Source organism: Pelobates fuscus, chromosome 7 (assembly GCF_036172605.1).
Source record: "Pelobates fuscus isolate aPelFus1 chromosome 7, aPelFus1.pri, whole genome shotgun sequence".
Classification (NCBI taxonomy): domain Eukaryota; kingdom Metazoa; phylum Chordata; class Amphibia; order Anura; family Pelobatidae; genus Pelobates; species Pelobates fuscus.
Window position 1 is genome coordinate 140,572,107 of NC_086323.1, and position 25,064 is coordinate 140,597,170.

General features: G+C 39.4%; 1 protein-coding gene across 1 annotated transcript in view; it reads right to left on the minus strand.

Moving 5' to 3' along the window:
* LAMB2 (laminin subunit beta 2) overlaps nucleotides 1-25,064 on the minus strand; it is a 101,093-nt gene that overhangs the window by 12,962 nt on the left and 63,067 nt on the right. Inside the window, exons 10-25 of the mRNA XM_063426712.1 lie at nucleotides 24,534-24,722; nucleotides 23,781-23,960; nucleotides 23,152-23,264; nucleotides 19,941-20,020; nucleotides 17,683-17,818; nucleotides 17,188-17,346; nucleotides 16,480-16,607; nucleotides 16,227-16,347; nucleotides 15,419-15,611; nucleotides 11,998-12,141; nucleotides 11,321-11,552; nucleotides 10,362-10,525; nucleotides 5,042-5,266; nucleotides 2,288-2,505; nucleotides 1,148-1,244; nucleotides 120-492 (exon numbers count right to left, since the gene is read on the minus strand). Coding sequence (XP_063282782.1) covers nucleotides 120-492; nucleotides 1,148-1,244; nucleotides 2,288-2,505; nucleotides 5,042-5,266; nucleotides 10,362-10,525; nucleotides 11,321-11,552; nucleotides 11,998-12,141; nucleotides 15,419-15,611; nucleotides 16,227-16,347; nucleotides 16,480-16,607; nucleotides 17,188-17,346; nucleotides 17,683-17,818; nucleotides 19,941-20,020; nucleotides 23,152-23,264; nucleotides 23,781-23,960; nucleotides 24,534-24,722 — 2,752 coding nt within the window. The remainder of the gene's footprint in view (nucleotides 1-119; nucleotides 493-1,147; nucleotides 1,245-2,287; nucleotides 2,506-5,041; nucleotides 5,267-10,361; nucleotides 10,526-11,320; nucleotides 11,553-11,997; nucleotides 12,142-15,418; nucleotides 15,612-16,226; nucleotides 16,348-16,479; nucleotides 16,608-17,187; nucleotides 17,347-17,682; nucleotides 17,819-19,940; nucleotides 20,021-23,151; nucleotides 23,265-23,780; nucleotides 23,961-24,533; nucleotides 24,723-25,064) is intronic.

The window sequence follows — 25,064 nt, forward strand, 5'->3', positions numbered from 1 at the left end:
CTCTAAGACTCCATATCTTTAAAATGGCAGTGTTGGGGTGCTACACTCTTGTGAACACATACCACAATAAAGAAAGCGTTACAGAAGTTAATAAATGACAGTTAATTATATACACTGACCTCAGATCATCCATAATCTTAATTAGGTTTGTCACTGCCTCCACAGAGGTATTGCGGGCCTTCACAATCTTCCGAGCATTTGCAAGCTTGAATTCTATGTCATGGAAATTCTTCTTGTAGCTTCCTGCTACACCAGTTTGCTGGATGTCTTTTCCACGTTGAACTAGTCCTCGTGTGCGAGTCGCCAGGTCTTGAACAATGCGATCCCAGTCTCCAAAGCACTGGTGACAGGGCTGACAATCTGGGAATTGGCCAGAGAACCCACGGGCACACTGATCGCAGCGCACACCTGATACTCCCTGGCGACAAGTGCAGTGGCCCGTTCCTCTGTTACACTGTGGAGTCTCGATACCTCGATGGTCACAATCGCAAACTGCCAATCAAAAAGTTATAGGTGATCAGAATGAATACAGCAATGGAATGCAACTGAGATTAACAAGGTTTCTTTCTGGAAGAATGTACTTGTAATATTTTCAGTGTACACCGATCATAAATGTATATGTAAGTATAAAACTTTTTATCTCACTTTAATGGGCACTTGTCATTATCAACATGACTTTATGGCCCCACTTTAAAATTTAAAAGTATATTATTACATTATATTGATAACCTTAATTATTCATTATATTTATTAATTATTATTAATCATATGATTTAATATTTGTAAATGCATTTTTAAAATATTTTTTTCAAAATGTTAGAAATATATCATAAATTAATATATCAAAAATCTTAAAATATTTTTTAAAAAATATTAAATAATTTGAAAAGTGTATCCAAAAATATTAGGTCATTTGAAAAATGTATCCAAAAATATTAAATCAAGGTCTTTATAAGGAAAGACACTTTCTGAATGCATTGTGCTGACAAATGTGTGAAAAGTAGGTCTCTGCATACACATTTTTAAACATTGATTTTTTTTTTTGATTTTTTTTTATGAACATAAGCCAATTTGAATTTAGATACTTGACAAAAGAGGAGAATCATAACAATTTTTAAAAGTAAGGAAGCATTTTGACAATAGCTACCTCTGCATTGAACATTAGGGTTTCCCCAATAATTCTCCTGGCAGTCCGTACACATAGGTCCACCAAATCCAGGTCGGCACTGACATTTCCCTGTAAACTAAAAAAACAACAACAACAAAAAAGTGAAAACAGAACTGCAAACTTTTGTTTACATGCCCTGAACATGCATGTCTCCTAACTCCAGCAATCTGAGAAGTGGGACACCGGTTGGAGGGAGGTATAGGGGCGGGCCTTTGAAGGGATCACATTACTGTCTCTGCCAAAATGCCAGGTGTTAATAAATGCCAGCCTGCCTGTGAATCATCTAAAACCAGCACACTGAAGGCAGACCATGCAAGGAGCACAGTTTTAGGGCTCTTTGCAGGGTTCTTGTTCCCTGAACATTGCGCGAGTGCCTCTAACGATGCACTTGCTCTATCCTTATTGGGAATAGTTCCCTGGTAGTCAGGATAGGACCCACAAATTACGACTGTCTCATTGAAATCATGTCAGTTCAGGGGGCCTACAAATGGCCATATAAGGTTCCGTTAAAAATGTATTATTATTGTTGGCGTTTTTTATAGTACCAATATTTTCACAGTATTTTACAATTTTAATGTGGGGATATAACAGCAAATAAAAGAGAAACTATTAACAGGACTAGGAGGGCCCCTGCCCAATCTAGCATACAAATTCTATAGTTTTGTACCTAATAAACAAGTATCCTTTAGCTTTTTAAGATACAGACATGCATTGTGGGAGGTGGATGATATAGCATTTAAAGGGGGTATACCAGGCTTGTCCTGCCATACATGATAACAGCTAGCTCTGAATTCTGCATGCACAGTGCTGTACATTTGTGCATGTGAATGCTCTAGAGCAGGCATATCGCTCTCTGCCCCTACATGTTGGTGAACTACAACTACCCCATGATTCTTTGGACATCTGTTGCATTCAGAGAATTCTGAGAGTTGAAGGCCACTAATCTGAGAGGTCAGAGTTACATATCCCTACTCTAGGCCATACACACAATCAACCATTTAGACCATGTTGTCCAGGAGAAGGAGGACAGCCTTGGCCCAATATTGTGTATATCCAGCCAGGCACTGGCATGATAAGATGAATGCTATTGAGTAAACAAGGCAGAGGTATGTGGCTTACCTCATTACAAGCAAGACTGAAGGAGTTGTTGGGGTCACAGTTGCAGGGGGCACAACCTTTACCACTGGCCAAGTTCCAATAGTTAGGACTGCAGCGGTCACAGCTTTGACCCTTGACATTAGGTAAGCACTGGCACTGACCATTGTTCCTGTTACACACACAGTCATCTTGAGTCGGACACTGACTCTGATCTGTTCCCAAGGAGTTACAAGTACATTCTGAAATGCAAAGCAGTGATTGGGTGTGATTATTTCTATCTCAACAGCAGAATTATATAGCACACCTGAAAATAACTTGAAGTTGAAAGAATTGGGATATGTTGTGTAGGAATAAAGAATCCCTTGGTTATTTCAGAATTGTTTCCTTGCAGTTCGACCTTGTCTTGGATTGCCACCTGCCCTGAGATTTGAACTGGTTAGTTCAGAGCTAACTACTGGAAGCATGTTCTCTTTACGGAATTAAAAATAAATAAAAATGTATTTATTTATTTAAGCATGCCGGCAGTTAGCGACCAAAATACAAGGAGGGTCACAAAGAATACAGCACAGACACATAGTCATTTAGTGCAATTACAAGTGACCCCAACGTGTGCCAGAAGTTCTTCAACAAGGCAGTATGCACAATAAACCGACTGTCTGCAATTTCTGTTTTTGTATATTAAATAAAATAACAATAAAATAACAATTTAAACAAAAACGTGAGGGGTAAAAATAGCCAAATGTGATTCTCTTTCTCTTTACTGATTTTGATTCTGAACTGCACGTCCTTATCTCCCCCATGTGACCTCTAATGCTGTTTAATCCTTGTGTATTGTCTCACTTTGGACTCAAGAAATAATCTATATGCCCATTAGCTAAACAAGTGAAGAAATGTGGGTGTCAAAGTGAAAGCCATAATTCAACAGTGGGTATTACTTTGATGTCCACTGTGATACAGACATGTGGTGGATCTGCAACAGACAGCATCAGAGGCCGAGAAAGCTGTACACCGAATAGTATTTATATATGAAAGCTGGCAATCTCCAAAAAACTGTATTAAAAATTAAATCACGCTGTTAAAAAACTGTGAGCAGGGTAAATCAAATGTCTATAAAAATGTAAACGTTATTTTAACTATGAATTAGAGATGGCACATCATATCTTAGTAAAATACAGTCTGACTAGCTAAACACTAAAACAAATTTAAAAAAGAGATGATGAAATATATCTGTGCTGTGCCCATCCTTGGGAGCATTTTAGCCCAGCACTTTCAGTGTATCATTGCAGTCTATGCTGGATGGAATTGACTTTGGTAATATGCGAGTGTACATTTCACATTATCAAGTCTGCTGAACATGGACTACTTCTAGATGCCGGCCCGGTAATAATCCAGATTTATGTAAGCTTCTCCCATATGGGTTGGCAAAAACGTTGGAATGCTGCTAGTAGATTCTCAACTGCATAATAACTAAACTGAGCTGTAGTGGCTATAATGTGCACACAGCCCCTTTAAGAAAATATCATGTTAATCTAATATCTCAGGGGTTCCAGAATATTATTCTTTTGACCCCACAAACTAATAACAGTTATCATTATCATTAAAGGGATTCTATAGTGCCAGGAAAACAAACTCGTTTTCCTGGCACTATTGATTTCCCCTCTGTCAAGGCCCCCTCCAGCAGTCACTTACCTCGGTCAAGCGCCGATGTCCCTCTGCGCTGGCTCAGCTCCACCCACCCTCCTCCCCTGCTGACATCCGCCGGCGGGGGAGACCAAATGCGCTTGTGCGGCAATGCCCGCGCTCGCATTAGGATCTCTTCATAGGAAAGCATTATTCAATGCTCTCCTATGGGGGAAAATCTGACGCTGGAAGTCCTCATGCAGAGCGTGTCTAGCGTCAGATAATGGACCAAAAGTCTGTTTCAATTACATAAGTTTATAAAAAACTGCAATAATTACCACTGCAGGGTTTAGAGTGATGAAGTGGTCTGGGTGCAAACTCCCAACGAGCTGAAGTGGTCTGGGTGCCAACAGTGTCCCTTTAAAATATATATATATTTTTTTTTTGTTGATGTAATATTTGGGCTTTGTATAAGCTTTGAAAATTTGCTAATGGGAGACACTTCTAAGTATTCTTTTCATTTTTGTTTTGTGAAAAGAGAATGCAAATCCTCATATCTCTGGGTTCCCATTTGTTTTTTCTAATCTGTAATAATTTTTTTTTAAAAAATACTTTTTGCTTGTAAATTTTTAGTTGAGTGAATACACCAATTTGTGGTGGATCCTCCCCTATACATGTTTGCATATACAGGGGAAGTTGTACTGTGCGTACTGAGGTATGGTTGGTGGTTGTATGTAATCAATGCTCACTCAATCAAGCTTTTGATATACCTCAGATATCCTCCACAAGTTTGCCCAAGTAGTGAGGCAGATGTGCCACCACCATTCTTTTTATGCAAAGTCCTCGTCAGCTTCTGGCACTTCATCTGCCAGGAGGCAATATCAATGATGTACTCTCACGCATGCCTGAAAGTACAACACTGTTGTCCATGGAGGATCTAAGACAATGTGAGATCCTACATAGAAACAGCATTTTTACCTTTAGTCATCACTAGTGGTATTAGCAAGTAGCTCTGCTTTTTATGAAGCGAAGGAAAAATGCATTTAAAAAAATAGTCCCTTTGTGATAACAAAGCCGCGTTTCAGTCGTAAAAAGTATATAAATGTTGTGTTCCTGATTTTAACTGTGTTCGAGATATAGGGTTATGTCACTTACTTCTGCAATTGCGTTTTGATGCGTCTCCATAGTAGCCACTCCGGCAATGCTCACAAAATGTTCCTTCTGTGTGATACTTGCACTTGAGACATTTTCCAGAGCGGCGGTCACAAGAACTAGCATCCGTCATATCAATGTTGTTGTTACACTGGCAAGGAAGACATCGACCACCAATCTGGAATGGATTCCCATAGAACCCTGGAGCACACTCATCACAGCGAGATCCTGGAGAACAGAGTCTAGTGTTACTTGCTACTCATTCACAATGGTCTCCAGTGGCCAGGGACTACAACAATATGAGAAGAGAACATAGTTCTGTGTTCTTCCTTTAACCACTTAAGGACACATGACATGTGTGACATGTAATGATTCCCTTTTATTCCAGAAGTTTGGTCCTTAAGGGGTTAAGAATAGTAAGATGTTCTTGGGTTTTGCAGTTCTTTGCAAGCAGTGATTGCTATCAGGACCACTTCCTAAAATGGGGAGTAATGAGGACTGTATGGCTCTAACAGGAAAACTGCATCACAAATATGCATCCTAACTAATGGTTTCACACTGTCCCTTTATCAAAATCAATATATGAACCTAATTTGAAGAGCTGTCTTTAGAAACTGAGGATGTATGGGGGCTTTTTAAATATATATTTATAGATTTATTTAAAAAAAAAAATTACTTACAAAGGTATTTGGAATGATTACACCTTCCATGATCTTGGTGGTTTTTTTTCAAACTAGTTAACTATATTACTATGTTAAAGGGATACTCCAAGCTCCATAACCACTGAAGTGGTCATGGTGCTTGGAGTCTATATGTGCAGTGTTTCATTAAATGTGCAATGTTTCACTATGAAATGTGGCACATCCAGATATATTTAATCATGCTGCTGGAGGTGTAACCCGAGCAAGAATATAGGAATGACTAATATCAAGAGTCATTCATTGGTTAAGAGTGCCCCACTGACGCTCTCAGCCATTGAATTAAAGACAAGAAAGGATGTCATTCAGTAGACATGTTAGGAGGCTCGGCGTCTGGAGGGGACCCAGGTAAGAGTGCAAACATGTGCAAAACCTGGCTGTTGTGGTTACAATGTTTGAGTAACTTTATTAACTAAACCAGGAATTCTGTGCTATTGACATGGAATTTGCAAATTGTAACCCACAATATGCAAGTCAAAAGTCTCCAAACGTACCCATTTTTCCATCTCAGCTATTTGGCCCTAAAATTTGCAATTCTTTTGTAATGTGTTTACAATTTCTATTCTGAATAGACAATTGAAAATAAAGAATTGTGGAGTATTTCATGAGATGCTCTGACTCCTCACCAATCTAAACTAAAACCACACAAGGCAACAGGCCCACTGTCAGGGCCCCAGTGTTCTAACATCCCATGCAATATTCCAGTTTTTTACTGACTCAGAATATGCAGAATATATTTATTCTACTGCCTTCTGGTATTACTCACCCGTTATCTCTAAATACTCTGATTGACAGTCACTCCTACCTTGTGTTACACATCCACACAACATGACCTCTTCTTCCATTTACAAATTGGGTTACTCCCTTCCTGTCTTATCTCCAGGATGCTTAAACTCTCACATCAAAATTCAAACCTCCTCACAGAGCCTTCAAAAACTACTGAAAACCAATTTCTTCACAGAAATCTTTTTAACACTCCGTTTCTATCTCTTAAATGCCTTTCTAAAGCCAAGACCGAGTCTTCAATGTACACATTAAAGGAGCACTATAGTGCCAGGAAAATAAACCCATTTTCCTGGCACTATAGGGTCATTTGGTTGTCTTTAGGAAATGTATGAGTGCTGCCAGCATTGCTGCAGAGGTTGAAGGGGTGGGGGGTCAGCCTGTCAGTGCTCAGACCATACACCACACACTGCATCAAATTGGTCTGCATGGCTGAAATCCCAGAAGGAAGCCTCTTCTAAAGATGATGCACCAGAAAGCCCGCAAACAGTTTGCTGAAGACAAGCAGGCTAAGGACATGGATTACTAGAACCATGTCCTGTGGTACGATGAGACCAATATAAACTTATTTGGTTCAGATGGTGTCAAGTATGTGTGGCTGCAACCAGGTGAGGAGTACAAAGACAAGTGTGTCTTGCCTACAGTCAAGCATGGTGGTGGGAGTGTCATGGTCTGCATGAGTGCTGCCGGCACTGGAAAGCTACAGTTCATTGAGGGAGCCATGAATGCCAACATGTACTGTGACATATTGAAGCAGAGCATGATCCCCTCCCTTCGAAGACTGGGCCGCAGGGCAGTATTCCAACATGATAACGACCCCAAACACACCTCCAAGATGACCACTGCCTTGCTAAAGAAACTGAAGGTAAAGGTGATGGACTGGCCAAGCATGTCTCCAGACTTAAACCCTACTGAGCATCTGTGGGGCATCCTCATATCGTCATGGAGGAGAGGAAGAGGACTCCAGTGGACACCTGTGAAGCTCTAGTGAACTCCATGCCCATGAGGGTTAAGGAGGGCTGGAAAATAATGGTGACCATGCAAAATATTGACACTTTGGGCCCAATTCGGACATTTCCACTTAGGGTGTACTCACTTGTGTTGCCAACTGTTTAGACATTAATGGGTGTGTGTTGAGTTATTTTGAGGGGACTGAAAATTTAGAACTGTTATACAGGCCATACACTTACTACTTTACATTGTAGCAGAGTGTCATTTCTTCAGTGTTGTCACATGAAAAGATATAAAATAAAATTTACAAAAATGTGAGATACTGTATACACCATAGTTTGTCTCCTGCTAATATTTTATGTACCATGCATGAATTTCATAGCATGGCAGCCCACACTGGTCTAAATGTTTAAAAAAATTTGGTACCACCAGCACACATGCAATCACAAAATTTATTTTTTTGTTCAGATAAGTGGTTGTGACACATCAGAGCCCTTGCAAGAAGACTAGATAGATAGAATATCCTGTAGTAGCTGAAGATACCAGGGCAGTATATCCTGCATTGCCGGTGGATAAAGAGACTCAAAGCTCGAGTAATGCAAGTACGTACAGACAATATTAAGCCTGAACTGTTGCGCCTTCAGTAACAGAGACGCCAGGGCCGTATCGACACATTGGTCCTTTGTGTGAAATAAAATCAAGAACTGGCACAAATACATTTGAGTTTATTAACCCATTTCTCACTAACCAATGTACGTGTTATCGATTTTTTCGATGATACACTCCATCAACATCCATCGGATCAACTTCTTAATATCAGTACCAATAATTTGCTTTTCATGTGCTCGAATTCTCTTAAATGAAACACCCTTAGTATAATAATTAGCCCAGCATTACTGCACACCACACTGTGAGCTTCCGTGAGGAACACAATGATGCATAGTGAAGTGAGGAAATTACCAAGCTCTCAATTTACATTAGTAACAGTTGCATGAACATAAAATGCAGCCACAATTTTAAGTCAATGGTCTAATGGTCTTTCCGAGCTTTGATTCATGTTGCTAACCCTACATTTTTAAATATACCAACCTGTTACATTGCTGACCCATAAAAGTAAAAATAAGAGCAATATAAGTGTGTATGTAAATGGACAACTGAATTAGAACAAGAAGAATATTGAAGAGACAAGTCTGAAGATGTTAGACTCCAGGCCACTTTTCGGTTCTTATATACATCTGGCAGGGAGGCAAAATTTGAATCCAATCATAATTCTTTTGGCCAAACATACAACCACTTACTCAAGAACCTATTGGCTGCTTAGATACATGACATTTTAGGAGTGGGGTGAAGCCATGCATGGGGTGGTACAGAGGTCTAGAAACCATTTACTCACGCCGAACCCCTGGTGACCTCTTTACCAATCCTGAGAAAACAAATTATAAAAGAAACTGCACAGCACATCCAGAGCATTATCAAAAAAACATGTCAAACAGGTCCAACAATCTTCAGATGTTATGGGTTGTTACATTCAATCTGATAACATCATCAGTGGATAAAGTGTAATGGAACACAGTGTCGTGTATGATGATGCTGTGAGTATTTGTAAAGCAGGAGCAGCTGAAAGGTAGCCTTCATAAAACTGGGAATGAGATGGCCCGGTGCTGCAATGATGGCGCCATATAACTGGATATTTTGATTCATATATCTGATCCTAAATTTAAGGATACATCTTCATGGATGCTAATCTGTTTAGAGTAGGGTTCGAGTTACAGCATTAATGATGTAAAGGTTAGGTTGAGTGCTTAGCTGACACCTAATTGCTTTAAGGGATTTATTTTCAAGCTATATTTGTTTTTGACTGTACAGTTAGGGTTTAGGGTTATAGTTATAATTTTGGAACTAAGATTAAATGGGAGTTGTCACTTGCAAATTTTTTAATAGTAGTTAAATACAATTATACTCAGTGCACTATAACCACTTCGTGTCAAATAAGTGGTTATGGTGCCTAGAGTCCCCCGCAAAATTCTTACCTTTTGGTTAAATGTTTAACATTAAAGGGGAGTTCCCCAGGTTCCAATCCAACTTGCTCACTGGAACTGCCCTGCAAACATTTGTTCGAGCAGCAGTCAAAGTTTTTGAGCATAGGCTAACACTTTCAGCATATCACTGGCCATCCATCATGGGTTCTACTTCAAAATCAGATATACATTTTTGAAGCATTACTCTAGTAGGAGACAGTGTCAGCTTGCAATTAATGATTCTCAGTCCATCTCTGCTCAGTTCAGAAGGGAGAAGGGACAGGTGCTTGGGGAGCAACTTATTTGTTAAACCATTCAAAAAACAGTTCAACACCTTACTAAGAGAGTCCCTTTAAAGAATTTTGCAATGTCAATGCACTCTAACTGGTCACATGTCTTCTGCTGTACTACTTATATTATTTTGTACTGAAAACTCCTAAGTAAAGCAAATTAAAATATGAATGGAAACATTTAGACCAAGCTAGATTGTGCAGAAAGATTAATCCAACCAGCTATAGTTACAGCTCGACTATTTTAGTCTTAATTTTGCCATGCTGATTTTAAATTACTACAATTTGGAATTTAGTGAATAAAACCCCACGTGTCAAAACTTAGAAACGTGATAGATGGTTCACATTGGATTTCCTCTGGTACATCCAGAGATATATAATTCTGTAAAAGTCTGAAAATCTGCAAAATATGTGAACCCATTCTTCAATTCTAACGTAATGTATAACAAAATCATTTCTGTAAAATGCATTCATTAGACTCTTTTCTGTCATAATTAGCATTAATTTTCCGGAATATATGCATGTGGGAGTTATCTCTATTGCATTGATAGCATAATATCTTAAATGCCTAGCACAGCCTTACCTGTGTAGCCTTGGTTACAGTTGCAAATCACCTGTCTTGAACGAGGATCTTGGTGGCAGGAAACTGCAAAATGCCTTCCAGTGTTGGGTCCCTCAGGGCAAGGGCAAGGCCGACAGTGATCTCCAGAACCAAGGAGGGGATTTCCAAAAAACCCAGCAATACACCTAGACAAAGTGTGGAATGTTTAAACTTAAACCTTGATAAATCATCTGATGACATATGATGTGATAAGTCTTTTCTAGGCATTTAATATTGACTGCACTCTCCTAGAAAGAAGAATACATTTTGTTTAATAAATACAATTTATGTGATTTATCTTTAATATAGGGAATCAAATGTTACTATTTGTATACATGACTTACAGGTCAAATTAAAAGTGATATAAGCAATAAGTGTAAAATGTCTGCCCACCATTTTAAAGGGTATTTCTGGTGGAGGCGTGGACTCCTTCACCCTTTTGCACAATGATGCCCTGTTTCGGTCATTAGTGGACTGGTCTGAAACTGAGATGGGTAGATAGGAGGGAGGCTGAAGAAACACCCCTAGCGGAGAGGCGTGCTCAGCAATGCAATCTGACCAAGTTTTATAAGCACATTACTTTTCAAAGTTTTTATTGCTTTATTTTGGTTTGCATATTACTATTAAAGTGTTTGCTTGCTGGTGTAAGTTTGCTTGCTGGTTTAACCCCTTAAGGACACATGACATGTGCGACATGTCATGATTCCCTTTTATTCCAGAAGTTTGGTCCTTAAGGGGTTAAAAAAAAATGAAAAATGTCAAGTGATGCATGTCAATCACAATACCCTCACTTTTCCTTTACAATTTTATGGGGAACTAATCGTAGAAAACTAGCCAATTGAAGTTTGTGGCCTCTTACTAGAAACAATGATAACGTCATTGCTCAGAAATGTTTATCCGTGAACACTTTTGGTTGAGAAAGTAACAGTCCCCAAAAATACCTTTCACATCTATCTCCAGCGGAGTGATCACGACAGTTTAGACATGTCCCTGTCCTCTGATCGCACTCTTCAGAATGGCCGTTGCACTGACACTGACGGCAGTTTGGGAAGCCCCAGTGTCCAGGTTGACAGCGGTCACATCGGGGTCCAAAAGCTCCAGGGCGGCAAGGGCACTGTCCATTGTACTGATCACAGAAATTGTGTGTGGAGCCTTCTGCGCTGCATTCACAGGCTGAAGCAAGGTAATCAAGATCACATAAGTTCTCATTGATGGGTCAGTGGAAATTAATTGTATTTAAAAGTTCATTAGAGTGTCTTTGTAGAAAAACAAGGCATGAAAGGTGTAAAAGATAGGATGGGGGATGATAGGCAATAGAACTACCAGGAAGAAGCAATTTGGAGTAAGATGAAACTGAAACACCAGGCAGAAGAGACAGACAGAACCTTCTCTTGGTAGGGTGATAGAATAAAGAATTTTCAGGTCGGAGAAGTGGGGTATAAGAACATATATCTCAAACAGACCCAAGAGATGGGGATAGCAATGGAAAGAGACTGATCTGCCAGACAGGAGAAATATTGGAATACAAATTGATGACAACTTTTTTTTTTTTAATGAGTTCATGAAATAAATAAAACACTATGAATTTTTCCCCTGACCTCGTTACCACATTGACTACCTTTGCATCCAGCTGGCCCAAAGCCGTAGGTTCCAGGTGCACATTTGTCACAGTGTTGTCCAATAACATTAGCTTTACACTGACACTGTCCACCATTAGGGTCACATTCTGAGCTCAACGATCCTTGAGGGTCACAGCTACAAGCTAGAGACAAGTGGGATTAGTATATAAACTGCATTTTATATATATATTTATATAAATATAAAATATTATAAGTACATACATTTTCAATCAGTTTTAAGTGAGACATTTCATAAAAGACACAATTAATACACATACACATACATATTTTTAAGCATATCATCTGCAGCTTAAAAACATTTTACTTCTAATTGTATTTTTTTTTTGCACATGTGACAATTCCTGTTTTTTTCATACAATATGAACTAGTACTAACAGTGGTAGCTCGCCCATGTTAACACTAGATGGCACTGTATGCATTTTTGTACACTGTGCAGCCTTGGGAAAGAACAAAAAAGACCAATATCAACACATAAATATCATTCTTTCTTATCTGTCCGTAACTCGGAGCACTATTAGAATTGTTAACTTGATGGCACCAAACATTTAATTTATTCAATTAAGTAAACAAAAAGTGCAAAAATGTCAAAACCGCAGAAATAGTAGAATGGAACAATCAACCAACAGCGAAGTAGTACATTATGGAAGATGAGGTTTGCACCACATCAAATTCTTACTCGTCAGCAATGCTAGAACAGTGCTGTCTTAATTACGTAAAAGGAGATTCTACTATTAAGGATACTGCAGGCAGCTGAATAAGAGGAAGTGCAATAAAATATGTTTTTTTTTATTGGATCATGGCATTGTTTCAATTGACAATTTAGATACATTTGCTTAATTGATCAATTTATCTCGAAAATGGTTTTAAGTAACTAACTATGGTTTCTCATGTACCTAATTTATCTATTGCTATACTAACCAATGATCAACTTGGGAGTCGTATCTGCGGGGTTAAAGGGCTACTCCAACCTCCATGACCTCTTCTGCTTCTAGAAGTGGTAGTGAAGCAAGCAATCTCTATGTGCAGCTTTTTTAGCTTTATGCCTACAAAGAGAAATCTGCAGTTTTTTTGCTGGGGTCTAGTTGCACCTCCAGCACTTGTGACTGTGCAAAAAGTACACCCTTCGTAGGCACATGTTGTGCGATGGCGCTGGACGTAATCAGCTTCACATGCAGGCAGTGCTGTGAGTGTGCCTGAAAGTGTGTGTGTGAGTGAGTGTGCCTGAAAGTAGAAGCTTATAGGACTATGTGTGCTTGTGTCTATGTGTTACAAGTAAAAGCCTAAATTCTAATTTTTCCCCTCCCTCTCTAATGCCAGCCCTCAAAACCCTCATAGTACTTAATAAGTGTACCCACTACTGTTATCCCTCTCCTACTCCACACCCCTTTCTAGTCCCTTTGGTCAGCCCACATTCTCTCCCTTCTTCCCCTCCTCTGCACTTGCATCCATGGTTTATCAATGTATTCCTATGAGAAGCATTTGATTGGACTGTGACTTGGATGACGATGACATTGCATTGATGACAGAGAAGGAGTGGAAACTGTTGGAGAGAACTTGACCTGCCACTGGATTCCATGTAAATTTATGGCATTTTGAAAGGTTATTTGGGTACAAAATGAGGAGGTGGTACCTAGAGAAATATACACTAAGAGATTTACAGGTAGAATAGCGGAAGTAGAAAATCAAAGTGGAGTAACCTTTTAGGGTTCTACCTTACCATCTCTCTCCATCAGTTTAATACAATTGCAGACAGTCATTTAAATGTCCTTCTTATTCTTCACTTTATCCAGCTGCATGCAATCTCTGGGACTGTAGAACCTTGTCTACACAAACCAAGACAACATGATTCGAGCATTGCTTATGAGTAAGCACTAGGTGTGGCGTGAAATGCGTCAAGCAAAATGTAATGCTTTGCTGTTGGTTGCTTTCCTCATTTTACTGTAGTTGCAGTTTTGAGATTTTGCACTTTTTTACTCTTTTCTATTGATTGTATAAAGAATACAGAACCTTTTAATCCTTACCTGCCTTACCCGAGCATCCATCTGTTCATCTATCTTTGTGTATCAAGATGTTAAAAGGTCCTGCAGTATTGCCCATACATTGCATTTTATTTAATTTGAATATGGGGATCTGGTGTATTAAAGTGGGATACTTTGATGGAGAGAAATCTCTGTAGTTCCCATTTTATTCTGTCCAAAAATTTAATTTATTAAAATATAAGGAAATTAACATACAGGCTTAAAGGGACACTATAGTCACCAGAACAACTACATCTTAATGTAGTTGTTCTGCTGAGTATAATCATTGCCTTCAGGCATTTTCATGCAAACACTGCCTTTTCAGAGAAGAGGCAGTGTTTACATTGCCCCTAGGGACAGATCACTCCTCAGATGGCCACTGGAGGTGCTTCCTGGCTCATTGCTGAACAGTAGGCAGCACTGCCACTCAGTGTCTCTACGCTCTGCATGGGTACTCTGAATTTTCCTCATAGAGATGCATTGATTCAATGCATCTGTATGAGGAGGTGCTGATTGGCCAAAACTGTGTTTGGCCCCGCCCCCTTGCCGGTTTTTAGCAACTCCAATGCTTTCCCCATGGAAAGCATTGGATTGGCTACAAATCAGCAATTCTGATAATGTCACCAAGGGGGCGGAGCTAGCGCCAGCAGACCTGCGCGGCGCTGAAAATAAAGTGAGTTTTATTAACTTTTAAGGGGGCTGAGGGAGGGGGCAAGCCACCTAAATGGTGGGTTAAAGGACCACTATAGTCACCCAGACCACTTTAGCTCAATGAAGTGGTCTGGGTGGCAGGTCCCTCAGGTTTTAACCCTTTACATGTAAACAGAGCTGTTTCAGATAAACTGCTATGTTTACATTGCATGGTAATCCAGCCTTTAATGGCTGTCTTCCTGAACACCGCCAGAGGCGCTTCTGCGACGCTGAATGCGAAAGTCGCATTCAGCGTGCATAACGTCCATAGGAAAGCATTGAGAAATGTGCATTCGGCTCCACTCGGGAGCTGACGTCGGAGTGGAAGGAGAGGTCACCAGCGCAGAGGGAACCCTTGCGCTGGATTAAAGTAAGTAGCTGAAGGGGTTTTAAACCCTTCAGCCCAGCGGGAGGGGGCCCTGAGGATAGTGGGGACCTAAGGGTTATATAGTGTCAGGAAAACGAGTTTGTTTTCCTGACACTATAGTGATCCTTCAAACACTACACGGTCAGGAATACATGTTTGTGTTCCTGGCCCTGTAGTGTTCCTTTAATACTTTAGTCTAGTTAATACTCAGTGATAACCCATTTCCATGCGAATTAGTATACAAGACATACTTGGTCTAATATAAAAAACAAAAACAAAAAAAATTGAAATAGCATAAATACTTTTCATTTGCCCATGACTTACAAAGTGCTCCATCATGAATGATAGCTGACATGCTTGTGATCAAGCTTGAGCACACTTCAGTGGTAGGGGATTTCAAAACACTGACACTGTTGCTATGGCAATGATAGCGCTCAAAGGTTTCTTTGCGATGAATAGATGCAGGATCTCCCCCTATGAACATTTCCAAGGAGGAGTAGCGGGGAATCAACACTATCTGTGAGGAGACAAACCGAATATTACAGGAAATATACCATTTGGTCAATAATATGCGTTAAACTTTCCAACTCACCCACTCTCAGCTAAGTGCCCCAGAATGTTCTATTCAATGTAAGCATTCCACTTACTGAATAGCAATGTTTCCATAAATTCCTATCCAGTAAGCAGAGTAATTATTACCACAGGATCTGTTTTGATGGCTTCTCAGTGCTATCAGTGGCTGCTAAAAAGTTTGACTATGGTATGACCAACACAGAGATTCATATCAGTTACAGTCAATGTAAGGACCGGGGAAAATCCTTGTAAGGACTAAGAGCTTCCAGGACTGAGTGCCGTCCCTACTTGGGAGCACATAGAGCCAAGTCCCCTAACCATGTAAGAGTTCCTGATCGGCTGAAGGAAGGGAAGTAGCGGTCTGGTTACCTAGGGATCGTTCCTGTAAGTTTTCTTGTAATTGTCCTATTTATAGGAAAATCCCCCCTCTCATAATATTGTAAAGCGCTACGGAATCTGTTGGCACTATATAAATGGCAATAATAATAATAGTAATAAATATTAATAATAATATGTACATACACATTTTAGACTAGTACAATAGAAACTGATTTCTCACCGAATCAATAAGTATACTGGCTCCCAATATCTGCTCTCGAAAACTATATCTGGTGAAGTCCAAGCGGATGGTGTAACTGACTCCACGTTCCAAGCAGATTGGTTGAACCATGGCCACGTGCCTGTAAGAAATATACACACATGTGATGAAGCAAACCGTGATTGATTGCATTTTTTTTTCACATATTCATTACAATCTTTTTATAACAATACAGAATATCTAGGCACATCACAGACAGAAGACAATTTCCCACCTTGAACCAGGAGGCAGGGATGCAGTCATCAGATCATCAGATGGGATGGTGTTACCACAAGGACTACTGGATGGAATCGGCCCTGGTCTAATCACAGATATCTTCACCTGTTCCCACCTGTTGGGAAGCTGTCAAAACCAAAATAGCTGTTATGTTCCTGTTCCATTTCAGAAATGTACTAGTTATTTCTAATTTTCTTTTTTCCATAAATGTTCCCTCCCTTTGCTGCATGTAAAGGGTTACTCCAAGCATTATGACTACTTCAGTAACTTGAGGAAGTCATGGTGCCTGAAGTTTCACTATGAAACATTACACATACTGAGTTTAACCTCTCTGCTGCTGGACGTGTAACTCCATTTCCGGCAGCATGACTAACCAGCTGAGAACAATTCTGTGCATTTTGGAATCTGAGGTCACCACATGCAACATGCTGGTGACAGGCATACAATGGTGGCACAGCCCCCTCCCTCCCCCTACGTGCACCTCATGTTCTTCCATCAGCCTGTCCTCTCCTGACATCCATTTGAGGAGGATTAGGCTCATGGGAGAACTTCAGCTCAGCGCTGAAATTAAAGTAAGTTTTTTTTTGTTTTTTTTTTAAGTTTCCATTTTTGTTTGGAGTAACCCATCAATTTTCAATATGTCAACAGAACTGTGATCTCACATTCCTTGATTTGTTACCCTTTTTCTTGTATTCTCTTTATTTACCTTGGGTTCATAACGTATCAACAAGTCATATTCCATAGAATAGGGGACATTGCTGATTTGGAATTCTAGAACCCCTCCTTCAGGAACAAGAGCGAAACCAGGACCAGTCCAGGTGGCAGGACGGCCAAGAGGACGTTCCCTTTCTGATACAGAGCATCCCTGTGCAATAAAAACAATGGAAAGAGAATTTAAACTCGGACTTATAAGCAGGAAGGTGGAATCAAAAGTTACCCAAGTCATTCTTACATTGCAGAATTTTAGCTTGTTTTTCCAGTAGATGTGGAAGTCCTCCATCAAGGAGTGTAAAGTCAATTGTGATGACATGATATTACAACATAATTAATAACAATAACCATTTGAATATTTAGCATTAGTACAAAAGTCACTACATCCAGATAAACCTTCTTGACTGGTTTTGAATTTAATAAGCTTTCTATTTGACTGCTTCTAGCATCCTATGTGCAATAGTTTAATGAACGTTAATATTGTTCTCACCTGCCTGTGCAAAGCCAGCTCCGCTTCGTAGGTATAATGATCCAAGTTGATGCGGTAATAGCCAGATTTCACCAGATTACATTGTCTTCCGGCCATATGACTTCGGCAACGGCACTGCCCAGTCTCACTAGCACAGCTGATGGATGGACAAATGGTCATAGATAACGTAATTTTTTTTCTTTTTATTTGGCATTTTATCTGTCCTCTTTTGACCTCACTATATAATATCAAATGTGTATTTGTAACTCCGCTGCAATGTGTATTGGCTACTATTGTGGAAGCTCTTCCATTATGTGTCTTGAGTCTTGGATTCCTTGATGATGTTAATCAATCAGGTTATATAGTACAGTAGCGATATCCATTGAACATGTTCAGTGCTATCAGGAAGGGGAGTCAATAATTTTAACTAGCTATAAATTTAATCAACAATAACTTGAATAAAAGACATGTTAAGAAAAAATAACCACATGTAGACAAAATAATGAGAGAAATTTTATGATGCAATTACAACTAAGCGAGACGAATCCACTTTACATACACTGAACAAAATTTTAAACGCAACACTTCCCTCACCATTTTTTATGAGCTGAACTCAACGATCTAAGACTTTTTCTTTGTACACAAAAGGCCTATTTTTCTCAAATATTGTTCACAAATCTGTCTAAATCTGTGTTAGTGAGCACTTCTCCTTTGCCGAGATAATCCATCCACCTCACAGGTGTGGCAGATCAAGATGCTGATTAGACAGCATGATTATTACACAGCTGTGCCTTAGGCTGACCACAATAAAAGGCCACTCTAAGATGTGCAGTTTTACTGTATTGGAGGGATCCAGGGTGTACGAAAACCACACAATGCAACACATCTTCTTCGTATACAGTTGATCAGGCTGTTGATTGTGGCCTGTGGAACGTTGGTCCACTCCTCTTCAATGGCTGTGCGAAGTTGCTGGATATTGGCAGGACCTGGAACACGTTGTCATATCCATAGCCTCTCAAACATGCTCAATGGGTGACATGTCAGTTGAGTATGAACTGGGATGTTTTCAGTTTCCAGGAATTGTGTACAGATCCTTGCAACATTGGGCTGTGCATTATAATGCTGCAACATGAGGTGATGGTCGTGGATGAATGGCACAACAATGGGCCTCCAGATCTCATCACAGTATCTCTGTGCATTCAATATGCCATCAATAAAATGCACCCATGCTCGTTGTCCATAACATACGCCTGCCCTTACCATAACCCCACCATGGGCTACACGATCCACAACGTTGACATCAGCAAACTGCTCACCAACACAACGCCATACACGCTGTGTGCCATCTGCCCTGTACAGTAAAACCAGGATTCATCCGTGAAGAGAACACCTCTCCAAAGTGCCAGATGCCATAGAATGTTAACATTTGCCTGCTCAAGTCGGTTACGGCGACAAACTGCAGTCAGGTCAAGACTCTGATGAGGACGAAAGCATACAGATGAGCTTCCCTGAGACGGTTTCTGACAGTTTGTGCGGAAATTCTTTAGTTATGCAAACCGATTGTTGCAGCAGCTGTCTGGGTGGCTGGTCTCAGACGATCTTGGAGGTGAAAATGCTGGATGTGGAGGTCATGGGCTGGTGTAGTTACACGTGGTCTGCAGTTGTGAGGCCAGTTGGATGTACTGCCAAATTCTCTGAAACGCCTCTGGAGAAGGCTTATGGTAGAGAGATTAACATTCAATTTACAGGCAACAGCTCTGGTGGGCATTCCTCTAGTCAGCATGCCAATTGCATGTTCCCTCAAAACTTGCGACATCTGTGACATTGTGCTGTGTGATAAAACTGCACATTTTAAAGTGGCCTTTTATTGTGGCCAGCCTAAGGCACACCTGTGCAATAATGATGTTGTCTTATCAGCATCTTGATATGCCACACCTGTGAGGTGGATGGATTATCTCGGCAAAGGAGAAGTGCTCACTAACACAGATTTAGACAGATTTGTGACCAATATTTGAGAGAAATAGGCCTTTTGTGTACATAGAAAAAGTCTTAGACCTTTGAGTTCAGCTCATGAAAAATAGGGGGCAAAAGTGTTGCGTCTATAATTTTGTTCAGTGGAACTCACATTTATATTATGTTTCGTTTTCCTTTTTACACACTTGGTTCTGTTTGTTGGTGGTAATGTCTTTATCCATGGATACAGACCAAATTTTTTTTTTTGCATTACTTTTATACATGATATGTCTGATCCAATAGAAATAATCTGTTTTCTTACTTACTGGTTATCCCATGCTCCCCCAATATCACAGTCACAGGCCCGGCATCCATGGAGGTCATTGCTGAGAGCCCAGTATTCTGGCTAAAAAATAGAAAAGAATAGCTTATACGCAGGGGCAATGATAGAGTTAAAAATTGTCACAGTTTGCACCACAAACATAGATATACATGAATGCAGTTACAGACACATACACATGCACACAGACATAAACTAACAAATACACACAAAAATATTTACTAATTTATTATCCGCTACAAAGGCATTTGGTGTTTTGGCCAGTGGATGTGATCTACTTGGATTTGGCCAAGACATTTGATACTGTTACTCACAATAGGTTAGTCTTCAAACTAAAAGAAATCGGTCTAGATGAATATTCTTGTTTTTGGGTAGAACATTGGCTTAAGGATAGAGTAGAACATTTGTCATTAATAGTAAATTTTCAAGCTGGGCAAAAGTGATAAGTGGTGTCCCTCTGGGTTTTGTTTTGGGACCGCATCTATTTAACATATTAATGATCATATTAATGATCTTGAAATAGGCATTGAAAGCCACATTTTAGTGTTTGCAGTTGACACAAAACTTTGAAAAGTAATAAAATGTGAGCAGGATATTGCTTTGCTGCAGAGGGATTTAGATAGATTGGGGGGCTGGGCGCTAAAATGGCAGATGAAATTTAATGTTATGCACTTCTGGGTCAAGAATGCACAAGCAACGTACACCCTAGGTGGTAGTGAATTAGGGGTAACCAAACACACACATGAGAATGATTTGGAAATTGCTGTAGACAACAAATTAGGCAGCAATATGCAATGTCAATCTGCAGTTGCAAAGGCCAGTAAGGTTTTGTCATGTATAAATAGGGGCATAATTTCTCGGGATGAAAATATAATTTTGCCTCTTTATAAATCGCAGGTAAGACCACACCTTGATATGCTGTGCAATTTTGGGCACCTATTCTAAAGAAGGATATCATGGCACTAGAAAAAGTGCAGAGACGAGCTACAAAATTGATAAAAAAGAATGGAGCATTTTAGTTACGAAGAAAGGTTAAAAAAATTTAAATCTCTTTAGTTTGGAAAAACAGCGCCTCAGAGGGGATATGATAACATTATACAAATATATTCGGGGCCAGTATAGACCTTTATCTGGAAATCTATTCATAAACAGGGCTATACATAGGACAGGAGGTCACGCATTTAGGCTAGAAGAAAAGAGATTTCATCTAAGGCAAAGAAAAGTTTTTTTTTTACAGTAAGAACTATAGGGATATGGAAAAATATGTGCATGAAGAGGTGGTTTTATCAGAGTCCATACAGATGTTTAAACAGGGGCCAGTACAAACCTTTATCTGGAAATCTTCATAAACAGGGCTATACATAGGACACAAGGTCATGCATTTAGGCTGAAAGAGATTTCATTTAAGGCAAAGAAAGGGTTTTTTTTACAGTAAGAGCAATAAGGATATGGAATTCTCTGCCTGAAAAGGTGGTTTTGTCAGAGTCTATACAGATGTTTAAACAGCAATTGGATAAATACTTCCAAAAACATAACATACAGGGATATCATTTCTAATCAGTGTGGTTATTAGTAATAGCTGCTTGAGCCAAGGAGATATCTGACTGCCATTTTGGGGTCAAGAAGGATTTTTTTGCTAGTTTGTTGCAAACTTGGAAGTGCTTCAGACTGGGTTTTTTGCCTTCTTTTGGATCAACAGCAAAAATATATATGTGAGGAAGGCTGAACTTGATGGACGCAAGTCTCTTTTCAGCCTCTGTAACTATATGTAACCATTTTTCTCCTTCCCAAACAATGTGCATATGCTTAGAAGGTAATATTTCACAATAAACAAAGACACAGTATGGATGTTAAACTGCAGAAAATATTATCATAAGAAACATTCCGTACATTTCTAAACAGTCATACGTTTTCAAAAAAAATATATTGTTCAGTTGAGAAGAGAAATAAAAAAAAGGAAAAATAATTGTGGGGATAAAACACAGTGTTTTATCTCCTAAATGACAGTGAATTGAACAGTGAAACTTCAGAGGCATAGACAATGATCTATGATCCATACACAAAAACCGCCTAATTAAGCTAAAGTGGCTTTGCTGACTGTAGTGTCCCTACGCTGAATCTGTGCATGATAACATTTAGCGTTAATCCATCTGAGATTGGTGGGAGATACTCCTGAGTGTGTGGCTGCTGTCCTTAATTCATCCCATTTTAATTAAGTAATATGCTTGAAGATCTATCGGAGATCGAATACTGGTATCACAAGAGGGACTGAATTCTTGGTGACAGCTGTAAATAGCTGCCTGGATGTGTAACTCCCACTAATCTCAGGCAGTACAGGATTTGAAAGGGAAAGAGGAAGAAATAACCACCAGAGGACAATAGGAAGAATAAAAAGAAGGATAAATGCAAAGAGAAGAAGATGGAGCCATGGAGGTTAAAAGATGGAGAGCAACAATTATCTAAGTATTATCAGTGAACAATTAAATGTAGATTCCAAAATTAAATGGACTTCTATAAACAAAATCTGTTGTTCAGGGCACGTGTGAGAGAAATGTAAAGACTTATCATACATCTCTGTGCATGGTTATTTAGTTTCTTGCCGAATCAGATTGGTGATACATTTTCCTCTTTGGCACCAAACCCTATCATTTCAAAATTATTGTCCATCTATTTCTCAGTTTGCCTAGACCACACACTTAGCTTAATCTTGAAATTACAAGCACAGCAATCTGAAATTTGGGGAGGGGGGAATTTGCTTGATGTTAGCTGCTTGCCATCAGCAAAATTCCCTACATTTGCATAGCAAGTGCAGTTACAGTTACCAGCAGCTGCTGTCTGGAATGCACGGGAGGATATGCGCCTTAGACACTGGGAAATGGCATTTCCTGTGACAGCTCGCAAGGTGCATGTATACACAGAACGAAACCGGGCTGTTGGCTACAGGACTTGATAATTAAAGTAAACAGGGATCAATGGTTACACTGACCCTATCATGCCCTCTTTGAGGACATTTAATTTGGATAGGTGCCATTTTTCCACTCCCATAATGTTTATCAGATAGCAAGAAAAAGATTTCATAACACCACACACCTCTCTCTCCCTCTCCGTCTCTCTGTATAATAAAATATACTGTAGTGGAAAATTGGACGTCTGGTTGCACATTACACGTTCAGGGCTTCTCTATGCTCCATACTCACAAGGCATTGGTTGCAACTTCGTCCAGTTACAAAGCGTTTGCAGAAACAGTCTCCACTGATTGGATCACACTGGGAACCATCAGACACAGTCCCTCTGCGGTCACACAGACATCCTGGTTTAAATGGAATAATCAGAACCCAGTATCTTCATGGTCATGAATGTTATAAAACCAACACAAATAACTCAAATAACCGTAACGTTAAAAACGAATAGCACTGTTAGCAGCTATTACACCTGCTGCAACATCTTCCAAATTTACAGTAACAGTCCTTAGTTTTTACATTCCACCCAAAAATTATTTTGTCCCAATGTCAGTCCCTGATGTTAAATCTTGCTCTTCATAATGCAGGATATGTTTACTAATCTCCAGTATTGCTGGAGTATCTTACTGAATTCTTAAGCAGATTTTACATTTTACATTGTTCTTGATTTACATAGAATCACTTCTAGATTGTTTACATAGAATCAGCTTGGTAAAATTAGAGCAAAGTAAAAATATGGGGCTAGGTGACACAGCAGTATAAAAAACATCATGAGAAAAATCCCTTTTGCTTTTCAAATCCAGATGCAAATGCAGAGGATGGCTTTCTTCATTTTATTTTGATACATGTTATTACAAGAGACTTACTTTGACATCCTTGGAAGTTGTCTGCACTCAGTCCAAAGAATCCTGCCTTGCACCTGTCACACCTTGGCCCTTCCACAAAATCTTTGCACCGGCATTGGCCAGCAATAAGACCCAAAACTGGATCATCTTGGGTGTCACATAGACCTCCGTCTAGGGAACCATCTGGGTCACAGTCGCAGGCTGCAGGAAAAATATTTCACATAAGAGTCAGGTCTCTATATCACTATATTGATATCACTATATTTTAACTGGAAACACCTCAAAACTCTATCAAGAGTAAGAAAGATTTTAACCCTTGTAAAACATGTTGTTTATTCATGTACTAGATCATTTAAGATGAAGGGGGGGAAAAAAATACAACGGGGCTGTTGAAACTAGCCTTTAAAGAGCACCACTGATCTGGGACTAAGAAATTACCCAATTGTGTTTTAAAGAGGATATTACTATAACCTGGACCACTGATGGTTCCTGAAGACATGATGCAGAAATCTGTCCAATAGGTCTTGCAGGAATCCCTTAATATCCTTGGCAACCCTATGCATAGATACTATAGTAAAGGTGAAAAGTTAAAGTCCAAAGGATGAGGCAATGATAGTGAATGAAAGAAAAAGGAAGAAAGCATTAATGAAATGTGGTGGGACATGGGTGGTCACTTACAATGCAACCTTAGTATAAATGGTAACTGTTATAGTTGAACATATTTAGTAGTGAGTGAAAATGCCATCATGTGCATACAATGTATTTACTACGCACCTCTGCAAACAGTACTGTCTCGGATGTCCTTGGTTGGATCTTTATAAAAGAATGGTTTGCACTGCTCACAGTTCCGACCCATCGTATTGTGTTGGCAATCATCACATACTCCACCACTCACGTTTCTGGTGGACAGGTATACGGCCATGTCAAAGTGACATTTTCGGGAATGATTGTTACAGTTGCATTCTAAAAAACACAGGGTTGGTAACACTTAATAATTAGACACAAAAAGGCTGGGAGAAAAAAAAACGTGTGGGACACAATGCAATTCTAAATGGGAAACTCAGATTCATCCTTACAGTTTAAAAATGTCCATTTGCCATAGTTACACCAGTATCGTGTATGTGGGACCCTGCATTGAATTTTCCACTTTTTTAGTACAGTCATCACATAACAACTTAACATAACTAAAAAAATAAAGTGTTACTTACTAAATGCCAATAAGAGCAATCCAGTTCATTTAGTTCAGCTGAGATTTACCATATTTATCAAAAGTAGAAATGAAGATAAATAAAAAACATACTGGCC